The sequence below is a fragment of the Camelina sativa genome, chromosome 19 (genome assembly GCF_030686135.1).
Source record: "Camelina sativa cultivar CO46 ecotype springtype chromosome 19, ASM3068613v1".
In the NCBI taxonomy this organism is placed as follows: domain Eukaryota; kingdom Viridiplantae; phylum Streptophyta; class Magnoliopsida; order Brassicales; family Brassicaceae; genus Camelina; species Camelina sativa.
This window is the reverse complement of record NC_141898.1, coordinates 10,171,848-10,193,071: the sequence shown is the minus strand read 5'-3', so window position 1 is coordinate 10,193,071 and position 21,224 is coordinate 10,171,848. Positions and strand designations below refer to the sequence as shown.

At 34.4% G+C, this 21,224-nt stretch overlaps 4 protein-coding genes, 1 long non-coding RNA gene and 1 pseudogene across 6 annotated transcripts; 1 reads left to right on the top strand and 5 right to left on the bottom strand.

Annotated features, from left to right (window-relative positions):
* Window positions 1-7: 7 nt before the first annotated feature.
* On the bottom strand, window positions 8-5,883 carry LOC104785519 (DNA polymerase I B, chloroplastic/mitochondrial). Its single transcript, XM_087502367.1, has 12 exons — window positions 5,103-5,883; window positions 3,987-4,725; window positions 3,686-3,877; window positions 2,766-3,445; window positions 2,030-2,504; window positions 1,822-1,917; window positions 1,504-1,596; window positions 1,223-1,417; window positions 942-1,034; window positions 650-856; window positions 482-571; window positions 8-391 (listed from the first exon to the last, which is right to left on the bottom strand). Exons 1-12 carry the CDS (start codon window positions 5,219-5,221, stop codon window positions 230-232), a joined length of 3,141 nt encoding a protein of 1,046 aa, XP_087358493.1. The 5' UTR covers window positions 5,222-5,883; the 3' UTR covers window positions 8-229.
* Window positions 5,458-9,630, top strand: LOC147920383 (uncharacterized). The gene is made up of 2 exons (XR_015591266.1): window positions 5,458-6,906; window positions 7,695-9,630. It is a non-coding gene; the product is annotated as an uncharacterized LOC147920383 (long non-coding RNA).
* Window positions 5,487-7,508, bottom strand: LOC104765938 (putative serine/threonine-protein kinase PBL23). The gene is made up of 5 exons (XM_010489734.2): window positions 7,012-7,508; window positions 6,719-6,900; window positions 6,455-6,644; window positions 5,982-6,376; window positions 5,487-5,883 (listed from the first exon to the last, which is right to left on the bottom strand). The coding sequence occupies exons 1-5, from the start codon at window positions 7,145-7,147 to the stop codon at window positions 5,626-5,628; spliced, it is 1,161 nt and encodes a 386-aa protein (XP_010488036.2). The 5' UTR covers window positions 7,148-7,508; the 3' UTR covers window positions 5,487-5,625.
* LOC104765936 (glycerophosphodiester phosphodiesterase GDPDL5-like) lies at window positions 7,557-10,366 on the bottom strand (annotated as a pseudogene). Its single transcript, XR_015591265.1, has 9 exons — window positions 10,183-10,366; window positions 9,834-10,094; window positions 9,590-9,690; window positions 8,979-9,482; window positions 8,839-8,880; window positions 8,478-8,762; window positions 8,252-8,394; window positions 8,082-8,169; window positions 7,557-7,999 (listed from the first exon to the last, which is right to left on the bottom strand). The product of XR_015591265.1 is annotated as a glycerophosphodiester phosphodiesterase GDPDL5-like (transcript).
* Window positions 10,367-10,893: 527 nt separating this feature from the next.
* Window positions 10,894-12,326, bottom strand: LOC104765935 (protein FATTY ACID EXPORT 6). Its single transcript, XM_010489730.3, has 3 exons — window positions 11,895-12,326; window positions 11,293-11,380; window positions 10,894-11,210 (listed from the first exon to the last, which is right to left on the bottom strand). The coding sequence occupies exons 1-3, from the start codon at window positions 12,091-12,093 to the stop codon at window positions 11,138-11,140; spliced, it is 360 nt and encodes a 119-aa protein (XP_010488032.1). The 5' UTR covers window positions 12,094-12,326; the 3' UTR covers window positions 10,894-11,137.
* Window positions 12,327-17,993: 5,667 nt separating this feature from the next.
* Window positions 17,994-20,568, bottom strand: LOC104765934 (purple acid phosphatase 18). Its single transcript, XM_010489729.3, has 5 exons — window positions 20,294-20,568; window positions 19,131-19,799; window positions 18,796-18,984; window positions 18,614-18,702; window positions 17,994-18,386 (listed from the first exon to the last, which is right to left on the bottom strand). Exons 1-5 carry the CDS (start codon window positions 20,441-20,443, stop codon window positions 18,167-18,169), a joined length of 1,317 nt encoding a protein of 438 aa, XP_010488031.1. The 5' UTR covers window positions 20,444-20,568; the 3' UTR covers window positions 17,994-18,166.
* Between the last annotated feature and the right edge of the window lie 656 nt (window positions 20,569-21,224).

The window sequence follows — 21,224 nt, the reverse complement described above, 5'->3', positions numbered from 1 at the left end:
CGCAAAATTTCGAAGTTAAAATCACTTACTACTCTTCAATCAATGTCACAAACCTACTAATTACACAGCAATGTGTTTTAACATAAAAGAAAGAAACGATGGTGACAATTAGCTTTCATTAGGATAAATATATGAACAGATTTTCACAGGGACAATGAGACAAACAAAAATCCTCAAGCACTGCCTCACTGTTAGGTTTCAGAGCAAGAGCTTTTTTACTATTTTCCTCTTATTTGCCAGCATACCAGTTCTGAGCACACTTAGCATCAACAGATAAGTCGACTGAGAGAATATTCTTGCTGTTGAAGGGTTCACTCATGCATTTCACTACTATGTCTTTAGCATTCTCCGCTGACTCACTAGGTCCTTCCAAAATTACTTCATCATGAATCTGTGTGTAGCCCAAAAGGAATCATTTAGATAAAACAATCATCTAAGCTTGTCGTTATGTAAAGAATCTGTGAGAACTGAGAAGTATTACTTGTAGAAGCAATTTCCAACCAAGCTCTTTGAGACATTGATTTGTTGATATCTCCAGCATAGCGCACATAGCAACATCAGCCGCGCTTCCCTGTAAAAATAGTGGTGATTGAGGTTTAGAGTCGATGGAGTTCAAGATGGTTAAGATCTGATGTCAGCGCATACAAACCTGAACAGGAGTGTTGATTGCTGCTCGTTCGATATGGTTCTTCTGGGCACGTGAACGGTATACAGGGAATTTACGAGCCCTTCCCAACAAAGTGACTACATACCCATTTTTTATAGCTTCTTTCTTGCGTAGTTCTTGCCATTTGCGGACTTCTTGTCTATCATTATACCAGAGATCAACTGTTTCTTGAGCTTCTTCTCTTGAAACCTAAAAGGTGGAAAATAAGCTTCTGTAAGCTTATTACAATAAATCAAGCATGTTCATATCAATTGTAACGGCTTTCTTAATATACCTTCCAATCTCTAGAAAGTCCAACAGCGGTCTTCCCATACGCAATCGAGAAGTTAAGCATCTTTGCTTTTCTTCTCTCAGAAGCAAAGGCATCCTGAATAAGTAAAAAAACATTTTGCCCGCTGTTAGAAGAATTCAGGAACAAAGTCTAGCTTCCCTCGGTTCAGCACTATTAGAATTATTTTTTTTAAGCTATATAAGCAAAATGAATAAAAGACTTAGAAACCAAGCTTTCTAAGGTTTTTCCCAAAATCACTGTTAAAACATAAAACCAGGATTCACCTTCAATAATGGCACTGGCGGCTTCTCCTGTCCAGGTTGTGGATGCCATTCAAGGAGCACTTCACCATTTTCAACAGCTTCACGAATATGTGGATACATATTCATGGCTGTTCTCGAGTGGAAGTCTCCACCAGCTATGAAAGCTTCCATCATGCTTTTGCAACCAGTAAGATGTGCTAGAATCCTAAGTTCCAGCTGAAGATAAAAAAAACCCGCCGTACAGTCAACAAGTGAATTAGCTCACTAGTCACAAAAAAAGTAGATATAACTATAATTTTCACCTGTCCATAATCAGCAACAATAAGTGAATTTCCTGGTGAGGCTATGAAGGCCTGACGGATCTTGTACCGATCTTTCTCCAATGCAGGTTGGTTCTAGACAGAAAAAAAAATATATACTTTACAAACAAATTCGAGATGTACTATGCTTCCAAGTAAAAATAGACATTGCACATTTCAAATCCAACGATGTACTAGCTCTTCATACCACAACATTTTAAAAATTTACAAAAGGCTCATTAGTAGAGAAATTAGAGAAGCTTAGTTACTTGATTGCATCTCCATTCAAGCAAAATCTTAAATTAAGTTCAAGCCATATACCTGCAAATTTGGCCTTCTAGCCGATAAGCGACCAGTTTCAGTGTTAATATTCAGGGAGCAGTGGACACGACCATCTTTTCCTGATACATTACTTCCCTGTCATTTAGAAAACCAATTCCATAAAAAAATAACCTGAAAGGATATGCTATTGGAAAATAATTAAGTAGCTCAAACTCCAGGGAACATTGTTATAAAAGAAAAAACATACCTGCAAAGGAAGAATAAAATTTGATATTAAGGAATCAATGGAGCAAACTTCACATAGTGCGGCAATAGCATGGCAAGCCTCCTTTCCACTTTCACCCCCTCCAAACGCATCAAATGCTGTTCCATAAGCAGATGTATTTGATTCATCAGAGGTATTGGAGTGTTGTGTTTCTAAAATTTCATCTGGTAGCGAAATAAAATCATCATCTCCAGTGTTTTCTTCTAGAGAAGTATCTAAAACGCCATCCGTATAGTCATATTCTGCAGAGACTTTCCCAGCTAAGGCTTTCAAGGTGTCTCCACTAACAGAGGGCCAGCCTGAGGCAGTGAACTTTTCAGTAGGTAGAGGATTGTCGCTAATCCTATGCAGTTTGATATTGCGGAACTTTGTCGCTGTCTTTTTTCCTTCTTCAATCACCTTATCAACATTAGGAACTTTGAAAAGTTTTTCATATGGAAGATCCTCACCATTACAACTGTAACAGAAATTAACAAAATTTAGTACTAGAAATAAGCACTAAGAAATGAAATTATGTTTCTTGGTTTTAGCAAGGAAAAAGATTACAATCTTTACCAAATTCTGAGACAAAAGAGTCATGCACTTAGTTTTCTTTGTAATAAAATGATATGGTACATGTCAAATTCCAAAATATTATGGTTTCTTCCAAAGATAACTTCTATTTGACACATACATGGAAACATAAGGCAGTCCAAACCAAGACTTGCAAGAAGCATACCTGTTAGTAATGCCACCAAAAAAGAGTTGTCGCAATTGCGTGTCACTGCCAACATTCATATGCTTCGCATCTGGACAATGTTTTGAAGCCCAATTTCGGAACCTCGAAACAGCAATTTCTTTTTCTGCTTTGGCTACAATCTCAATCTGCGCCAAATAATCCCTATCTACAAGAATTCCTTCCGCTTCCATTTTGGCAAGAAGCTCAGCAAAAGGTTGCCAATATTCTTGGTAGAAATCAAACATGTTCTTTTTTGAAATGAGATGTCCATCAAGAAACCATTGCTTCACTTGCAGTTGTTTCTTCATGCTCTCATAAAGCTTTAGTGTGCTTATCGAATCCAACGCCGAGTAGGAAATCCAAGCTTCTCGATCGTCTTTTTGTAGCTCTTCAACAGGAGGAACGACCACCAATTTCCCCTCTGATCCATCTTTTTTCAGTTTTCCCTTGCCGAAAATCTTCTTCATTGATATTTTACCAAATAATTCTGCTTCCTCCTTTGTCTCAGTTCCCCCAAGAACTCTTGGGTCACTTGTAAGTGCTTCGAGCGAATAACCACCAGATATCCGTCTAGATGAATCCCACAATCGTGCCATGTGCATCGTATCACCATGAAAACCAGAAAGCTTGATTCCATAATTTCTGATAATGTGGTGATCAAAGCTGTAGTTATGCCATACCTATAAGTACAAGAAAAGGTCAAGGTTAAAAATGATTTACACAATCAAAACAAAACATGATTCAGAAGTCAGTAGTGCCTTCAACTAAACAAAGGAGAGGCAAGGTGAAGAAATAGCCAATCGTTTTTTCAAGAAAACACACAACAAGAGAGAAAGCTAAAATAAGAATTTGAAACACCAAATTATCCAGAATTCACTGAATAATAGAAACACAGCAATTTGTTTCTCGTTTTAGCTCACTTTTTTTATTGATGAGTCTTCGAAAAATGGCTTAAACTCAGCCAAGATATCCCTTCCACTTTCGCCAAGCAAATCTACCCAGATACATGATTTTCCATCTCCAAAATCTGCTTCTGATCCACAATATAAACTGAAACATATCATCTCCCCATGGTCCACAGGTGTTTCAGTCTTCACATCAATCCTGGACACCTACAGAATTGATTACCAGAGTACAAGCAGTATTAAAAGAAGCGTCTAGAGCATTAGCATTTCTAAGCCATGTGAACAACAATGTATTAGCAAACACATGACCACATACCTCTGTATCGCAAGCATGGACAAGATTCCTATATTCATTCATGAGCTTAGCCACGGTTTTCTTTGCAGTATACGCATCATCAACAACAAAAACTCTCTCATATATTTTCTTGAGGTTTGCTCGGACTTTCGACAGGTTGGTGCATTTTTCCACTTGGGAAACGGTTGCTGATTTCTTATAGCTTGCATTGTCAAGAGACGAGTCACTGTTAAGAGGTCTTTGTTTTCCATGTGTATCCTTATCTCCTCTCAGAGTCATGTCTGTTTTCCCCTCAGCCTCAATATCCTTGCTTGGTAATGCAACGACCGGTCTTCTTATACTATTAGTTTGCATAAATCCATTCAATTCTCTATCAAGTGTGGTAATATCACTTCCTTGCTTCAGCTTGTAATCAAAGTTCTGGCCGTTTCCATAAGACTGGACTTCATCTATTTTAGGGACAAAGCCTTTGAAATAATAACTGCCGTTACCAAAAGCATCATCTTGGTTGTTGTTAGCATGTTCGCCATTTCTTCCTCTGAAGTTATTGACTTCATCCCTCCAAGCACTCACAGCTCCAGCTTGTTTCACAGTTGGCGGAACCATTCTTGCCGTCTTCGAACCCAAATTAAGTTTCCACTCTCCACTAAACTCAACAGAGGACGACCGTTGATGACCCGAATGCTGAAATCCATGGGAACCCCCACAATCAGTAGTAGCAGTGGAATATCCAGAATTTCCATTGATGATAGCTATTTTCCTGCAAATCATAAGCACCAAAAATGGTATCAACACAAAGAGAAACACCTTCAAGCTCAGAATAATAACCAAACCACCTCTAACTTAAACAACACCGGAATCCTAAATAACTTTTTTTTGACACTCGAGTATGAAACCTTCACAAGAACAACTTATCCTCCAAAGCGAGAAACTGTATAGTACCCACAACTTTACCTGCTTTTTCAACTACTCCAAAACTTGAATCGTCACTATATAACCAAACAAAAGACTTACGAAACAGAGCAATTGACGAATAAGTAAGCTAAATTCTCACGAACCCTTCAACTAAACTTCAACCAAACCACAAAAAATGAGAGAAAGAGAACAGATAACAAAAAAAAAAAAAAGGGTGTAAACCTGGAAATGATTCTACGGCGAGGCACAAGAAAAGAAAGAATTGAAGAAGAAGAAGAAACACGAGGACGACGCGAAACCCAGAAAGAGGAAGGAGAGAGGTGACGAAGAGAAACCCCCATGGCCGCAAGCGAAGCTAATCTCCCCAGCTTGAAGGAGGAATTGCGTCTTCTTCCAGAGAGTAGGGTTTATCGTTGTCGATTTTGTCGTTTTTCACAAAGCTGAGCTGGTCGCCATTACTACTCTCTATGTGACAAACCCTTAAACCCCTTTACCCCTTTTATCTTCTTAAATTAATTAACACAATAAAATTTTTAAAATGACATTTTTCCAAAAAAGTTGGGATTTTTTAATTCTTAACAACGAACGGTGAGTAAAGTCTGAAACTTTCGCTCAAATCCAGAGATCATCGTCGATTAATAGAACATATGATTCTCAGCAAAATCCGTTAAAATGTTCTTTGGTGATTCGAAAAGTCCTCAAATTTCCTAAAAACCGATCATTTAAAATTACAAAACAAACAAACTCAAAGTTTGGATCTTTCGTCTTCTTCTTGTTCTTCTTCTTCTTCTACAGTTTGTCCATCTTCTTCGGTTTTGGTCATGGCTAAGTACTCGAGCGCAGTGACTACATCGCTCATCATTGGTCTCGTTGCTGCTTCTTCTTGAAGACACATTGCTGCTACTGCAAGCGCTTGATACAATCCTTTTATTGGATACTTTCCTTCTAGCAATGGATCCGCCATTAACGTGAACTTTCTCCTATCTTTGAACAATGGACTCGCCTGCGCATTGTATAATGCAAAACCCCAATTAAGAAAAACAAATCAAGGGTTTTTTTTTTGTCAGATTGAGAAAAGTTATTGCATTATTATTATTATACCCAAGTGACTAAGTTCTGTTCTTCAGTTGGTTTTGTGGTGTCAATGACTCTTCTTCCTGTGATCATCTCCAAGAACACGACTCCAAAGCTGTATACATCGGATTTCACAGTGAGCTGTCCTGTGAGAGCATACTCAGGCGCACAATACCCGTATGTTCCCATCACTCTCGTTGACACATGAGTCTCCCCACCTGTCGGACCAACTTTAGCTAAACCGAAATCTGAAAGCTTTGGGTTGAATTCTTCGTCAAGCAATATGTTTGAGGCCTTGAAATCTCTGTAGATCACAGGAGGATCAGCTGTTTCGTGTAGATACTCAAGCCCTCTCGCTGCTCCTGCTGCAACTTTCATTCTTGTGTCCCAATCCAACGGCTTCTTCTTGTTCCGCACCAATTCTGAAGTATATAGGTAATCTTTAGAAATGTGTGGATGTGAAAGTACATGTAGTTATGGTGTTTAGATTCTTATATTACCTAGAAGATGATCCTCTAGAGAACCATTTTGCATATATTCATAGACAAGAATCCGTTGATCCCCGTCTGCGCAGTATCCAACCAAATTGACAAGGTTTTGATGATGTAAGAGACTCAACATCATGACTTCCACAAGAAACTCTCTATTCCCTTGGTAACCATTCCTGTCTAGCTGCTTAACTGCAACAACCTAAACATGAAAGAATCAGAATCAAACCGCTGAAGAGAGAATATAATAGAGAGGTGGTTATATGGGAGAAGTACTTTCTCCGGGGTCTCTATGTGCCCTTTGTAAACCCTTCCAAATCCGCCTTCACCGAGCTGATTATCCGGGTTGAAGTTCTTGGTGGCGACGCAGAGCTCTCTGAATGTAAAGATATGAGCACTGATGTTCCCTTTCCCGAGTTTTGCTATCTCCTCGGCTATGTATTTTCGCCTACTGCTATCTGCGGGTATGTGCAAATACGTCTCAACTTTGTTTAGATAGAAAACATTTTTAAGGAATTTGAGAATCTATATCTACATAATGAGAAAGGTTAAAAGAAACTGGGACGGACCTGTTTTAAAAGAGATGTTTTCAAATGTAGTTATATTGTTCTTTGCATCAATGCAGTCTTTGATGCTTTGTCTTGATGATGATCGTCTGGTAAACCGTTTCTCAGACATACAACAGAACAAGCAATTTATTTTCATTCTGTATCTGTGTGTTGTTTTATCTTTATCTTCCTGGATTATTACTACAAGAAGATGGTTGATTACTCCAAGTTCATGAATGTTCTTGAAACCTCGGATCCAAAAGGGATCGAGATAATTCTCAGACGAACAAATTTTTTCTTTTCTTTGTAAGATGGCAGAAGGGTTTGCTGAGAAATAAGAAAAAAGGTTTGGCCTTTGAAGAAACCAAAAATGAATCTGGTCTCTTTTGGCCTCAAAAGAAGAAGGAACAAACAAAAATGAGAATTAATTTTTGCTACTAAGAATCCTTCCCTTATGTTTGACTGTTGATTTTGTTTTCTTTTTTCTTGAAAAGAGAGAGAGATAGAGAGAGATGGATGGTTAAATTTGGGTGAAGAATCCTTTGGAAGAGAGTTAAGATCAAATAAGCTAAATTTGGTTTTGTTGGATTTTAAAACATGTTTATCCATTTCCATATTCCTATTAATATCCTCTTCTAAATTTGACATTTTAGAAGATTGATATATACTAAACCGTTTTTGTTATTCATATATTTTACTTGCAGATACTGCAATTGAAGTCAGTTACAAGCACTTAAAAGCTAAACTGAAATAAAGAAGCTCACAAGAATCGCCATGGTTATAAATGCAAAGGGAACTTCTATCGCTTTTTCCTCTGACTTTGATGGCGTAGGCGTAGGCGTAGAAGCAGGAGGCTGACTTCTAATTACTTCAGGCAATGGTGGCTCCGTGACATCTGAGTCAACTAGTAATGGATACGGAGCTTCGGCCGGATCCAAAAGCATTTTGTTCCCTAAAGATCTGAGCACACCGGTTGGAACCGCATCCAGGTTGCTGTAACATTGGTTCTCTGCAATCAAATACTATCTCAGATTGGCGCAAGGAAAGTTAAAGAAGCAATAGAGAGAAGATGCTATGAGTGTTATATTTACTTCTGTATCTTGCAGTGGTTGCAGGGAAGTCAGTGATGATGCCATCGACCACGCTAATTCCTTGATGTTCCAGTAAATAAGCTGCATTCTAAAAAACGGAAAATGCTATATCAAGAAAAGAATCATGTGTCGTTCTTATTGACAGACAAGATTTGCAGCAAAGCTCCTACCTCCACTTCTATCAAGATGCCTAAGAGAGAGATGTAACCGTTTGAAATATTCAAGAACTCGGATAATGTAAGAAGTTTTCCAGCGTTTTTGTTTCTTGGGTTTCTGATCAAACCGGAGTTCCTAAAAGGATTCGAAATAGTGGCTGCAATAAAAGGAGAAACAGAGCCCAATTCAGATATAATCTTCATTCAAAGTCTTTATATTGAATCTTGATTTTGCTCTTACGCTTCAAGGTTTGTATTTGAGACATGGTCAGGCTGAAAGTGTAGATCCCTTTGTTCTGTTGAATCTCTGCAGCTACTGATGACAGATTTCTGAAGCTAGTTTCGATGACATTAGTGCTGTTCATAAGATCAATGGAGCTCAGACAAAAGGGGATCTTGTCTTTAGACATCTGGACATTGCAATCAAGAATGTCAACCCCGTCGTTTGCAGCTCTCTCATACGCCAAGTCAGTACAGCCCGGGAAATCTCCACTCGCTCCATTCTTCGAGATAATAGTTATCTTAGCTGCAAGACCAAACGGTAAACTGCAATTAAAATATTTAGAAATCACATATATAAATGGGTTGCTCTTGTGCATTACCTTACTCCTTTGCTTTTTTGGTGTCCAAATGAGAGAAGCAATCTTGGAAAGAAAACAAGAATCATAGCTAAAGTTATATGCAATCAATACAATCCAATGCATTGGGAAGAGAGATAAAATTTGGGTTCTGTTTTACTTACTGATGGCTCGATATGGAGTTACCGGAAAGTCTGATAGGAAACCATCAACGGAGAAGTTTCCGTTGTCAATGAAAGATAGATACTCAGCCGTTGGATCATAGCTGTAGTTATAAGCAATTACATAATCATTGGCAAACTCCGAGGCGAAAACTTTTAAACCTTCTTTATGAGCATCAGTGACCAGCGACGTGTGGGGTTGTAGGTAAGATATGAATCTGCGGGCCATATGTAAGATTTTGGAACAAGAATTCCAGAAGAAAACGTTTTTATATAACTTAGATTCTTGGCAAGAGAGCCGTAAGATTGGTTGGTGAAGGGTTCTATTTGGTCTTGGTTCAGAAACCTAAACATGAGTTTTGTCACAGTCGTCCGCTTGACACTTTTCTTCATGCTCTTCAACAAACTGATCTCTGGAGAAGATATGAAGTTGAATCTCACGCGTCTTGACATAGAGACAACAAACTTTCTCACATTCAAATTGTGTTGCGCGTAGAAAGCACTGTCCTGTAAATTAAATGTAGAAACGATAAGTAGAGGGAGAAGATGACTTATGATGTTATATATGGAAAACACGTTGAGCAGTAAAAGAGTGTATGATAGATACATTATACCTGAATGTTCAACCAGAGGCTTGAAGCTGCCGTTTCTTCCACTTTTGTTATCGGCCAATTATCATCGAATATTGGTGTTCTTGAGTAAACACCCTGGCTCACTGTTGAGGGGTAAAGACTAGAGTTAAAAAATCAGAAACGTTGAACTGAAACATTTGCAGAGTTGTTAATTTCAAAAGATTGAACATTAGTTTTATCTAGAAAGCTTTACTCGCAAGAAGAGGGTGGTTCCAGACCTACTTACATGTCACACTGGAGAGTTCCTTCCATGTAAAATCAACAGAAAAGGTTTCTTTGTAGTTTGGGTAAAATTTCTTGACAGTAGAACCATTTTGAAGATTCAGATTGGGAAAGCAGATTCCAACACCATCCTTTGTTAGTTGAAGTTCACACCAAAGTGTTATGTCTGGTGAAGTTGTTATATTCACCAACTCATATGCTTGAATACTGGAATCTGGAAAAATACCAGAGAACCCGCCTCGAGCAATCACAGCCGGAGGTTTCCCTGCCAAAAACACATCAAGAAACTGTAAGAACATTTCCAAAAAAAATCATGTGTTGTGTAGAAAAAGTGAGAGAACTCTGTCTCTAACCACTCAACGTTCGCCAAGAACTTGATAAAGCAGTTTGTAAAATGAAGAACTTGATCAGAATCAGAAGAACCACTCTAGGGCATGCCATGGTAGTGGAGTGCTTCTTTTTTTACTTTCTTTTTGCTGAAGATGGAATGAAGAATAAGTGACTAATTGATGAACCCGTGAGCTGTTTAGCAATAATCTACACAAACTACTACGTCCGTTGAATGGAAGATTTAGCTAAAAACGTAATCAGATTCTGCGGTAGCATTTATTGAAAATTTTCTACATTTGTGTCAATAATGTCACTATTTTGAGAATTGGATAAAAAAGAGCTTATCTTAGCTGTCAACTGGTTAAGTAAAGCTTAAGTAAAGATTACTAGCATGAAAAATTATTTCCAAAGAGCACATTGGGTCTCCATACTTAACATTTCTAGTGTGAAAGAAAAAAACCCACATTTTTTAAAACTATGTGTCACCTCCACTGATAGGACTTGTAGCTTAAATTTCCCATTTCATCAGGGCACAGCCTTTTCTCCAACTTCTGCAAAGAATCATCGCATAACTTGGCTCCAGCTTCAATATTCTTGCAAAAGTTAACTTGCAGTCATGAATCAATGAATACTTAAGGAGAGATCAAACACAGTTCAAGATTTGTTGTAATGCCACAAGGTACTAAGAGGTTTAGAGGATCATTTTCCATTTTTTATTTTTTCACAAGTGTGTATCAAATCAAAACGTCAGATATCTTCATATATATAATATGGCTCAACACAGTTTGTGGTTAACAAAAACACGATGACAAGAAACTAATTTCAGAAACACATAAGACCATATGCAATTCTTTGACTAATACAAGCTATGAAGGTGTTATGACAGCAGCATTGTCAACAACACATAAAGTTTTCTAATCGACAAATTCAACAACAGTGAGTATCATCCAGAAAAAAAACCATAGGCTTGCATAACCATCATTCAGCTTTTGATGGGAATTTATTGCCACCAGTTGCAATCTTGTATACGTAGAAACTGGTCATGAGAGCACTGCAATACAGATATGGTTCTAAGGTTAACTCAATGGAGTAAAAAAATATCTGTGACAGAAGAACAGAGGAAGATTAGTAACCTGATCCCAGCAACCAAACCAGCGGGCATAATCTTTCCAGTCAGCAAGTAACGTTGTCCCATGACTAGTGTGAGAGCAGCTGCGATTACTGTATCAAAAAAAAAAATGAAACAATCAGATCAGTTTCAGTCACTGAAGATTCTTCAAATAGACAAACGCAAATCGATTTTGGGAGCTAGTATGTCTAAGGTTGATGATGCTGTGTCAATCAATGACAAGAACACTAATTAAAAAGCAGGAATCTACTCAACTACAACATCTTACAAATCAAACAAGGCACCACCCTTTCAATTATTAACCTTGTTGTTGTAACCAATGCATTCTTAATGTTCACTTAAGTACTGCTACAATTGAAGAACTTAACACAACAAAAAAAAAATGTTGGCTTTTCATCTTTAATTAGCAAATCTAGCATCATCATCACACAAACCAGATCATCATCATCATCATATTCATTATAACCAGGCTACTTAATTCAGATCTCTAGATCATTAGTATTCCAATAAGATCCTTAACCTTAAATAACAAAATCAAACCATTCCTTAAATAAGTCAATTAAATAAAAACCCAGATCGCTGAAAAGGAAAGAAAGAAACTTGAACCTGTCTGAAGAACAATAGCGATATACGAATTCTTCTTCTTCTCAAAAGCTTTGAGACTGATATAGCCGGCAAGAATGAGTAACAACCCAGTGCCTGCACCTCCGGCGAAAGACGTTATACTTCCTTTCTTCATGTACCCGATTAATCCCCCGCCGATTAGAATCATCCCGTACGGGATAGTAAAGCAAAAATCATGCATTTTTTTTTCTGGAAACTTGGGTTTTGGATTATAATATTCTCGGGGTGATGAAGAAACCTGTCAAAGAAGCGATCGTAATCTGAAAGAGAGACGATCTATGGATTTTTTGATTGATGATGATATATAAAAAAAAAAAAAAGAGAGAGAGAGTAGTGTGTGTGTGGTGAGCGCGTGGAAAAGGTCCGCCTTTGTTCTTTCGTCAACGGTATACAGACAACTAATCCCCCACTTACGGTCCATCATTGGTCCATCATTTTTAATTTAATGGCCTAATTGTTCATTAATTATTTATTTGTTATCTCATTACTTTACTTTATTACTAGATTAGGATTCCTACTATATTAGGATCCGTCCGATGTGCGTCCGATGTGCGGGTTTAGACTTTTAAAAATAAAATCAAATTTAATAAAGAATATAAGTAAGTATTTTTAGTAAGTAAAAACTATCTATAAAAGAAAATAGATACACTGAGGTGTCCAATGTGATATTTGGTTTAAAAGGTGCGACTATACGGTTAAGACTATTAAACACATTTTTTTGAATGCCCTCACTCGTGTGAAATTTGGGATTTCTCTCCGACTCCAGTCTCATCAGAGGGTTTTCCATATGAGTCAGTGTACTCGAATTTGGATTTTGTTTTCAAGAGGGATGTCTCTCAACAGGGTGATCCTGATCAACTTCTTCAATTACCATGAATTTTAATGGTAATCTGGAAGGCCATAAATAAAAAAAGTTTTTAAAGGTTTAGAGATCGAAACGAATGATATAATTGCTCAGACTTTGGGCGATAAGTTAGCCTAGGAAGATGCGCTCTCTTTTACGGCGGTCATGTCAGCTCAATCTCCGTCTTCGGATGTCTAGGTTTCTTCACCTTGTTGTTAGATTGATGGTTCTTGGAAAGCAACTAATGTGCATTCAGGATTGGGCTGGTGGTGTTGCGTTGGTGAGGAGCGAACCTTGTTGTTGGAGGCCAAGTATCTAAGACTGAGCCCCTTCCCCCTGCATTCGGAGTTAGAAGCATTGTTTTGGGCCATGGAGCAGATACATGCTGCAGAGATCGTTTGTCAACATTCCGAGAAAAATTGTGTTAAGTTACTCACTATGGTGCAGTCCCCTGAAGATTGGCCGTCATTCTCCAACCTGCTCGATGAGTTTAACTCGTTATAGTCCTTCCCACTATTCTCCATCTTCTGGATCCCGCGTGCGTCAAATACGAAGGCGGATTGTCTTGCCCGTGTTTCATGTTCTCTTATCTCTGAAGTTTTTTTTTTATAAACCCCTTCCCTCCGGCTTGGGCAACTAACCGAGGAATTTCCTTTTAATTTATTGTTTGGTTGAAAAAAAAGTAAATAGATACACTTTTAGTTAAAGAAAATAATTGTAGATGAGTTCAAAGTTATTAAAATAAGATTAAATTTAACAAAGAAGATATATTTAATTCTTTTCGTAAGTAAAAACTATGTATAAAAGTAAAGAGATAAACTTTTAGTTATAGAAAATAGTTGTGTTTATTTTTTTGCTATAATGCACTAATGTATATCCATTTACAAATCTATTATCTACATTACCACTAAAAGTGTATTTGTACACATAAATATATTTTACTGTTAAAATATATTCTTTAGTTTTTACTAATACCAACAAAATGTCTTTATGAACACATTAAATAACCTATTATATGTCTCTTCACTTTAACATTTTTATAGTTACAAAAACGTATACGACAATCTTACATACTCTTATATATTACAATAGCAGTCTTTTTGAATAAATTATTTGATTGGTGAAAAAATTGAGACGATTTTTTTTATTTTGTATTTCAACAATCTTTTTTTTATGTAAAGGTGAGTATTTACAATTTTTTCGAAACAGTAATTAATTGTTACTCACTATGGTGCATTCCCCTGAATATTGGCCGTCCTTCTCTAATTTGCTCGATGAGTTTTACGCACTGGAGTCTTTCCCACTATTCTCCATCTCTTAGACTCCGCGTGCATCAAATTCGAAGGCAGATTGTCTTGTCCGTGCTTTGCATTCTCTTATCTCTGAAGTTTCTTTTGTAAACCCCTTCCTTCCGGCTTGGGCAATTAACCGAGGAATGTCCTTTTAATTTAATTTATTGTTTGGTTGAAAAAAAATAGATACACTTTTAGCTAAAGAAAATAGTTGTATATGAGTTCAAAGTTATTAAAATTAAATTAAATTTAACAAAGAATATATATTTATTTTTTTTCGTAAGTAAAAACAATGTATAAAAGTAAAGAGATAAACTTTTAGTTATAAAAAATAATAGTTTTTTTTTTTTGCTATAATACACTAATGTATATTCATTTACAAATCTACTGTCTATATTACCACTAAAAGTGTATTTGTACATACAAATATATTTTACTGTTAATATATACTCTGTAGTCTTTACTACTACCAACAAATTGTCTTTATGAACACAGTAAATAACCTATTATGTCTCTTCACTTTAACATTTTTATAGTTACAAAAACACATATGTTAATCTTACATACTCCTATCTTATATATTATAATAGCAAGTCTTTTTGATTAAATTATTTGATTGGTGAAAAAATATGAGACTATCTATTTTTATTTTTCTTTTTTTACTTCAACAATCTTTTTCTTTATGTAAAGGTGAGTATTTTTTTAGAAATAGTAATTAGTTGTATAATTTTCACAATCATTTTTTATCTTATATAAAAAGAAATCCTTTTTCTTATAAAATTAGCAACTTAAAATTAAAATAAGTAAACAATATTATAATTTTGAATGTTATGATATATATATATATATATATATATATATATATATAATTTATCTTATAATTAGATTTTAAATAAAATTATGTTTTATTTTATCTATTTTACTTTTATATAAAACATTTTTATGGTAGGCTTTGAATTTTTACATTTTTATTTTTTAAATTTTTTAATAAATTTAGAATTGACATTTGTCAATATCTGAATGATACAATTGACACGTGTCACGATCTTGTTAATGAGTAACGTTGACATCAAACTTTATATAATAAGATTAGGTCCGCATATTAACGAGATATAAGAAAAATTTATGGAATTTTAAGTTGTATTCAAAATATCAATTTTATTTCATTAGAGTTCATTACATTCCATCTTGTAATACAATTTTTTGTATATTAGATGATAAGAAAATTAGATTTTAATTCTATGCACTCAATCCCAATGAGTAAAATTTATAATTTTCGTATAAAAAAAATATGCATTGTATCAAATTTATATCTTACTTAATATTGTAAAGAAACTAAAAATTAATAAAATAGAATTCTCAAAGAAAAAACTAAAAACTAATTTTATCTCATATTTGAAAAAGTAACAATATCTTAAGTATATCTGTTTCATATTTTGTAATCTCATACGTAACAGTTTTACTACTTGTACAAATAATTTTAAATAAAATTATATTAACATTATCAAAAATTAATCAAAAATTCATGAGAAAAATTATTTGTTTATGTAAAAGTGAGTATCTACAATCCTTTTTCTTTTAGGATTAATAATTGACAGTATAATTTATTTAATTATAGTATTATAGTAATTAATTGTATAATTTTCTTAATTATTTTTTCTTATAGAATTAGTAATTTAAATGAATTAGTATTATTATATATATCTATATGAACTATCTTTTATATTTTAATTTCTTATAATTTACAAATAACTTAAAACAAAGTTTTTTGTATAACACAAGACAAAATCTTTAATTGTAAAAATTGACAAGTGTCGCGATCACATGAGTTACTAACTTTGAAAACCAAGGTTTATATAATAACATATATTGAATACGCTATCAAATTATTTACCGATTGAAAAACTTAAGAAAATTACATTATTTTCTTATTTTGATTATCTTGTTTTTCTTATATTATGTTAATCACTAATTTTAACACTTTTTTCAGCATCACTAATTTTAACTCATTAAACCTTTTTATACTTTAATCACTTTTCTGTATAAATTTCTTTTTACTATATATGATTATAATAAATAATAATTGTAATTAAATTGCAAATATTTTCCTTATTAATTGCACATATTTTCCTTATTAATTGCACATATTTTCCTATTGAAATTAGTAATTTAATAGATAACTTTCCTATTACAATTAAGGATATAATATATTACTTTTGGTTTTATATACCTTTTAAAAATATTAATTGTAATCCTTTTATTTTAAAGATTTTTTAATTTTCCTAATAATTATTAAATAAAATTTATTTTCACGCATGTCAAAATATTATCGATATACTTGATAATATTTAAACAAATATAGAAGAAATTTAAAAGGAAACTAAAATTTTGATATCTTGGACAAAACAGTCTATCTCCAACGTTGTATCAGAGAAATAGTCATATGGCTGATTTACAACCTCGTTGCTAAATGTTTCAACGTAAACACGAACCCTCCTAGATTTTAGCTTTTGAGCAACATGTGTCCCGCCTTTAAGGATGATAAACCCATCATTTTCAGGAAAGACTGATTTCTTATTAATGACAACCGAGCCTGCGAAATTTTTGATGTCTCTGGTTGCTGAATCTTCTGCATCGCGGATGTTTTCATCTACACTATAGACCAGCTCTTCATGATTCATGTTGTTCTTCTCTTTAAAACTCATCAAGACAGACTTATCAGTAGACTGGATCAATATTTTCCTCGCACTTGTCTGGTTTTGTTGATTGGTAGCTCTTTTCAGTTCATCCAGTACAGAAAAATATGTCTAATTGTTCATTAATTATTAGTATTTGTTATCTCATTACTTTACTTTATTAATAGATTAGGCCCGTGTATTAACGCGGATATAAGAAAAATATGTGAAACAAAATATTAATTTTATTTCATTAGAGTTTACACACTTCATCTTGTAATACAATTTCTTTCTTTGTATATTACATGATAATAAAATTAGATTTTAATTCTATGCACTCAATCCCATGAGTAACATTTATAATTTTCATATAAAAAATGTGCATTGTGTCAAATTTATATCTCACTTAATATTGTAAAAAAACTAAAAATTAATAAAATATAATTCTCAAAGAAAAAACTGAAAAAAAAATTTATCTCATATTTGAAAAAGGAACAATATCTTGAGTATATTTCATATTTTGTAATCTCATACGTAATAGTTTTACTACTTGTCCAACTAATTTTAAATAAAATTATACTAACATTATCATAAATTAATCAAAAATTCAAAGACGCTATTAATTATTCACCGATTGAAAAACTTAAGAAAATTACATTAATTTCTTATTTTGATTATCTTGCTTTTCTTATATTGTGTTAATCACTAATTATTAACACTTTTTCAGCATCACTAATTTTAACTCATTAAACCTTTTTATACTTTAATCATTTTTCTGTATAAATTTCTTTTTACAATATATTATTATAATAAATAATAATTGCAATTAAATTGCAAATATTTCTTGATTAATTGCACATATTTTTCTATTAAAATTAATAATTTAATAGATAACTTTCCTATTAAAATTAGTGATATAATAGATTACTTTTGGTTTTATATATTTTTTAAAAATATTAATTGTTCTCTTTTTATTTTTAAGATTTTTTTTAATAATTATTAAATAAAACTTCACACACATGTCAAAATATTATCGATATGTCAAAATATTATCGATATACTTGACACATGTCCCGACTATATGAATTACTAACTTTGAAAACTAAAGTTTATATAATAATAAAGATTAATGTGATGATCGAATGTTTTGGTATGGCGTTGAAAGATAATGACAGTTGTTGTACCTAACAAGTGAAGAGAATTTTTCAACATTGTTTGTTTATGTATGACACGTTCGTTGAACCCGTAAAGGTTGCGACTTGCGTGCTTCTAGAGACCTAAGTATTTTTTTATAAATATGGGAAAACAACACAAAACAGAGAGTTCAAGTTTACAAAATTTTTAAAGTTGGAACTATTATTGTCTATGGAGTTGATAACAAGCTTTATAAAGGTTTCTATATATACGTACTTAATGGACTACTATTTTACTACAAATCTCACTTTATGGTTCCAAGAGCATTTTCCTGAGTTCTTCATGCCTTTTCTTCAAACATCCCGAGTTCACAAGAGAGTTTAACCAAACTTCATCAGACCTTGTTGGCTCGTCATCGTCGTTTCTATGCCAGGTCCAAAGCGCGTGGCTTGAATTCACCATCTGTAGCTCCCCATGTCCAAAGCTTGCTTCCCTGAATACTGACCACTCTGGCGACGGATCTTTGTACCTGAAAGTGAACAACCATGATATCTTTTAAGATAAATTTATCAACTACTTTCATTATATAACAAGGGCATTCAAAGTGTGATTAGTTTCATGTAGAAAATATATGTTGAATTAGCTCAAGAATCTTAGACATTGACTACGTACACCATCAGAGGATTCTTGTTCATAGTTTTGTACTAATAACATTGAAATAAATGAAAGCATTAAGTAACCAGTTTGAGGAATTACTTGCGAGCCAGCCCTTCTCTGTTTCCTCCATCACCTATGGTTATGTGTACCGGACCACATGGATCTGATTTACCATTGTTGACACGTTTCTGTTGAACAGCACAATTAACCAATTAATATCACTACTGACATAAGTTTTTTCTGATGACTAATAAAAGAAGCTAACACAATTTTGAGCATACCGTGCGTTCATAAGCATGGACATGACCAGTAAATACGATATCAACACCGCTCGCATAAAGCAAAGGCTCCATTTCAGCCATCATATCATCACCTTCATGCTGATGGGCATTATTACTGTTATACCATGGTACATGGAAGAGGACTATTAGCCACGGAGTTCTTTCTCTGTCCACTTTTGCTAGATCAGCCTACACATATCATACAGAACACCAAAATTAAGTCCACGAACTGAAACAGCATCTGCTGATAGTACTATGGTTACTAACTGCTTGACCACATGTGGCAACAAACGGTTAATAGACATAGCAAAAGGATAATAAGTAAGAATTATCACCTTTAACCAACTGTATTGATCCGAGTAGCGATCGTAATCAGTGTATGAGCCAAGCATGATGGCATGGACACCCGCAACCTCAAAAGAATAATAAAGATTTGAATTCGATCCACTTTCCTCATACGGCATCTTCCATCTCGAGTTGAAAGATACAAACTCATCCACTATAAAGGGAATATTCTCTTTCTCATGGTTTCCTTGTGTCACCATCCACGGCCTTACACTTGCCAAAGGCTGAACCAGCTCCCCAAACGTGTCCCACTTGTGCTGCATATAGTCAGCGTAAGAAAGATCCCCGGGAAGTAGATGCACAGCGTATTTGCATTGATCGATATGATCTAGAGTCGACTTGGTCCAACCGGTTTGTCCAAGATCCCCAGCCACAGCAAAAGTAATAGGGAAATGAGCTGGTGGTGTTTTCAGATGGAACTCAGGTCCTTCTCCGCCACAACGGTAGTAATAAACAGTGTCCGCTTCCAATGGCCCGATGACGGTATGATGTATCTTCCCTGACCTGTACATTATATAGCTGTAGGAGGTGCTTTCACCTTGACCAAGATACGAGTACTTCCCGGGAGATGTTCCATATTCAACAAAGGAAGGAGAGGATTTGTCATTGGTAACCCAAGTCACTCGCATATGTTTATCTCCAGCCAATGAGATATGCACCTGCAAGTATGAAAATCTCGGTATAAGAAACATGACCCAAAACGATCTGAAAAACAGAACATATGATGAATGGTGTTCATTGTTCAATATCAATTGAATCATGCACTCTATAGCTATCATTTCACTCAAACATCAATGATCAATCTTTACTTCAGAATGAAACAACAGATATGAATTTATTTCCACTGTTATAAATAATTATTTTAGGATTTTTGTCCAAAGTCGTATAAATTACTAACTGTAGGAGCAACATTACAGGAGTAACCAGATTTATCCATTTGAAAACAGTATTGTAAATGACTTCAGGACAGGAGCAAATGGGATTCCCTGGAGTAAGTATCAAGCACAAAAAATCGGATTTTTTCGGAGAAAACGAACAGAGACCCACATGCAGTATAATTATAGACAGAGATCAGACCATACAAAACATGATTTTTTTCGGAAACGGATCAAATCAAGAACAGAGGAGCACAAGGGAGTCTCTACATTCGTACCTGCTCGGGTTGAGAAGAGGACTTTCGTTCCCATGGAAACTGCAAGGCTTCGCGAGGTTTAGGCCGGACGTAATCATCTGCCGCCACAGAAGCGAAGATCATTAACAGAGACAATGTAAGGTTGAGCAGCGACCTTGCCCACTTTTCCATATCTAAGAAGAGGGAGCTTTTCTTTCTTTCAGATTCAGTGGGGAAAAAGAATCTTTATAGCTAACCGGCTTGCCACGTAAATGACCAAATTGCCCTTGATGATATGTCGTGTGAATGCGTTGATTTTTATTTCAGATTGGATAAAAATTAAAAACGGTACTTCGGTCTGCTGTCTTGTCCAATTCCAATGGGGAGTGTAGTTAATTTCTTTTGTTGTCTTGTCCCCAAACAAAAACCTTTTTTATTATTTTATTACAGTTGTGTTAATAGATTTGCGGATAATCTGTTTTTTTTGTTTTTTTTTTTGAATGGTAGGGATACAGCAGTACGCTAAAACCTTTCTAAATAAATAATTTATTAATTAATAATCACTATAGATTAATAAATTTTGTTGGTCCTACGTCGGATTAGTGTAAAAAATAGCAAAATCTAATAAGATAATAAAATAAGAAAAGTTTTGAAATTCTCTTTAAAAATATTGTCCTAATAATATTATAAATTAATAATCATGTAATTTTACATATATATTGATATAGTAATTTATGCTTTATAATTTTGTTTTTTTTCCAAAAATTCATATCTATAAAACAATTGTTATGTTGTATTTTAAAAATATAATGATATAGTAATGTATGCTTTATAATTTTGATTTTTCCCAATAGCTCATATCTATAAAACAATTATTATGTTGTATTTTCAAACTATAATAATGTAAAATACTCTATAATATGTTATAAAAATAGCTAATTTTTTAAAAGTTTTCAAATATCTAGCTATGCAT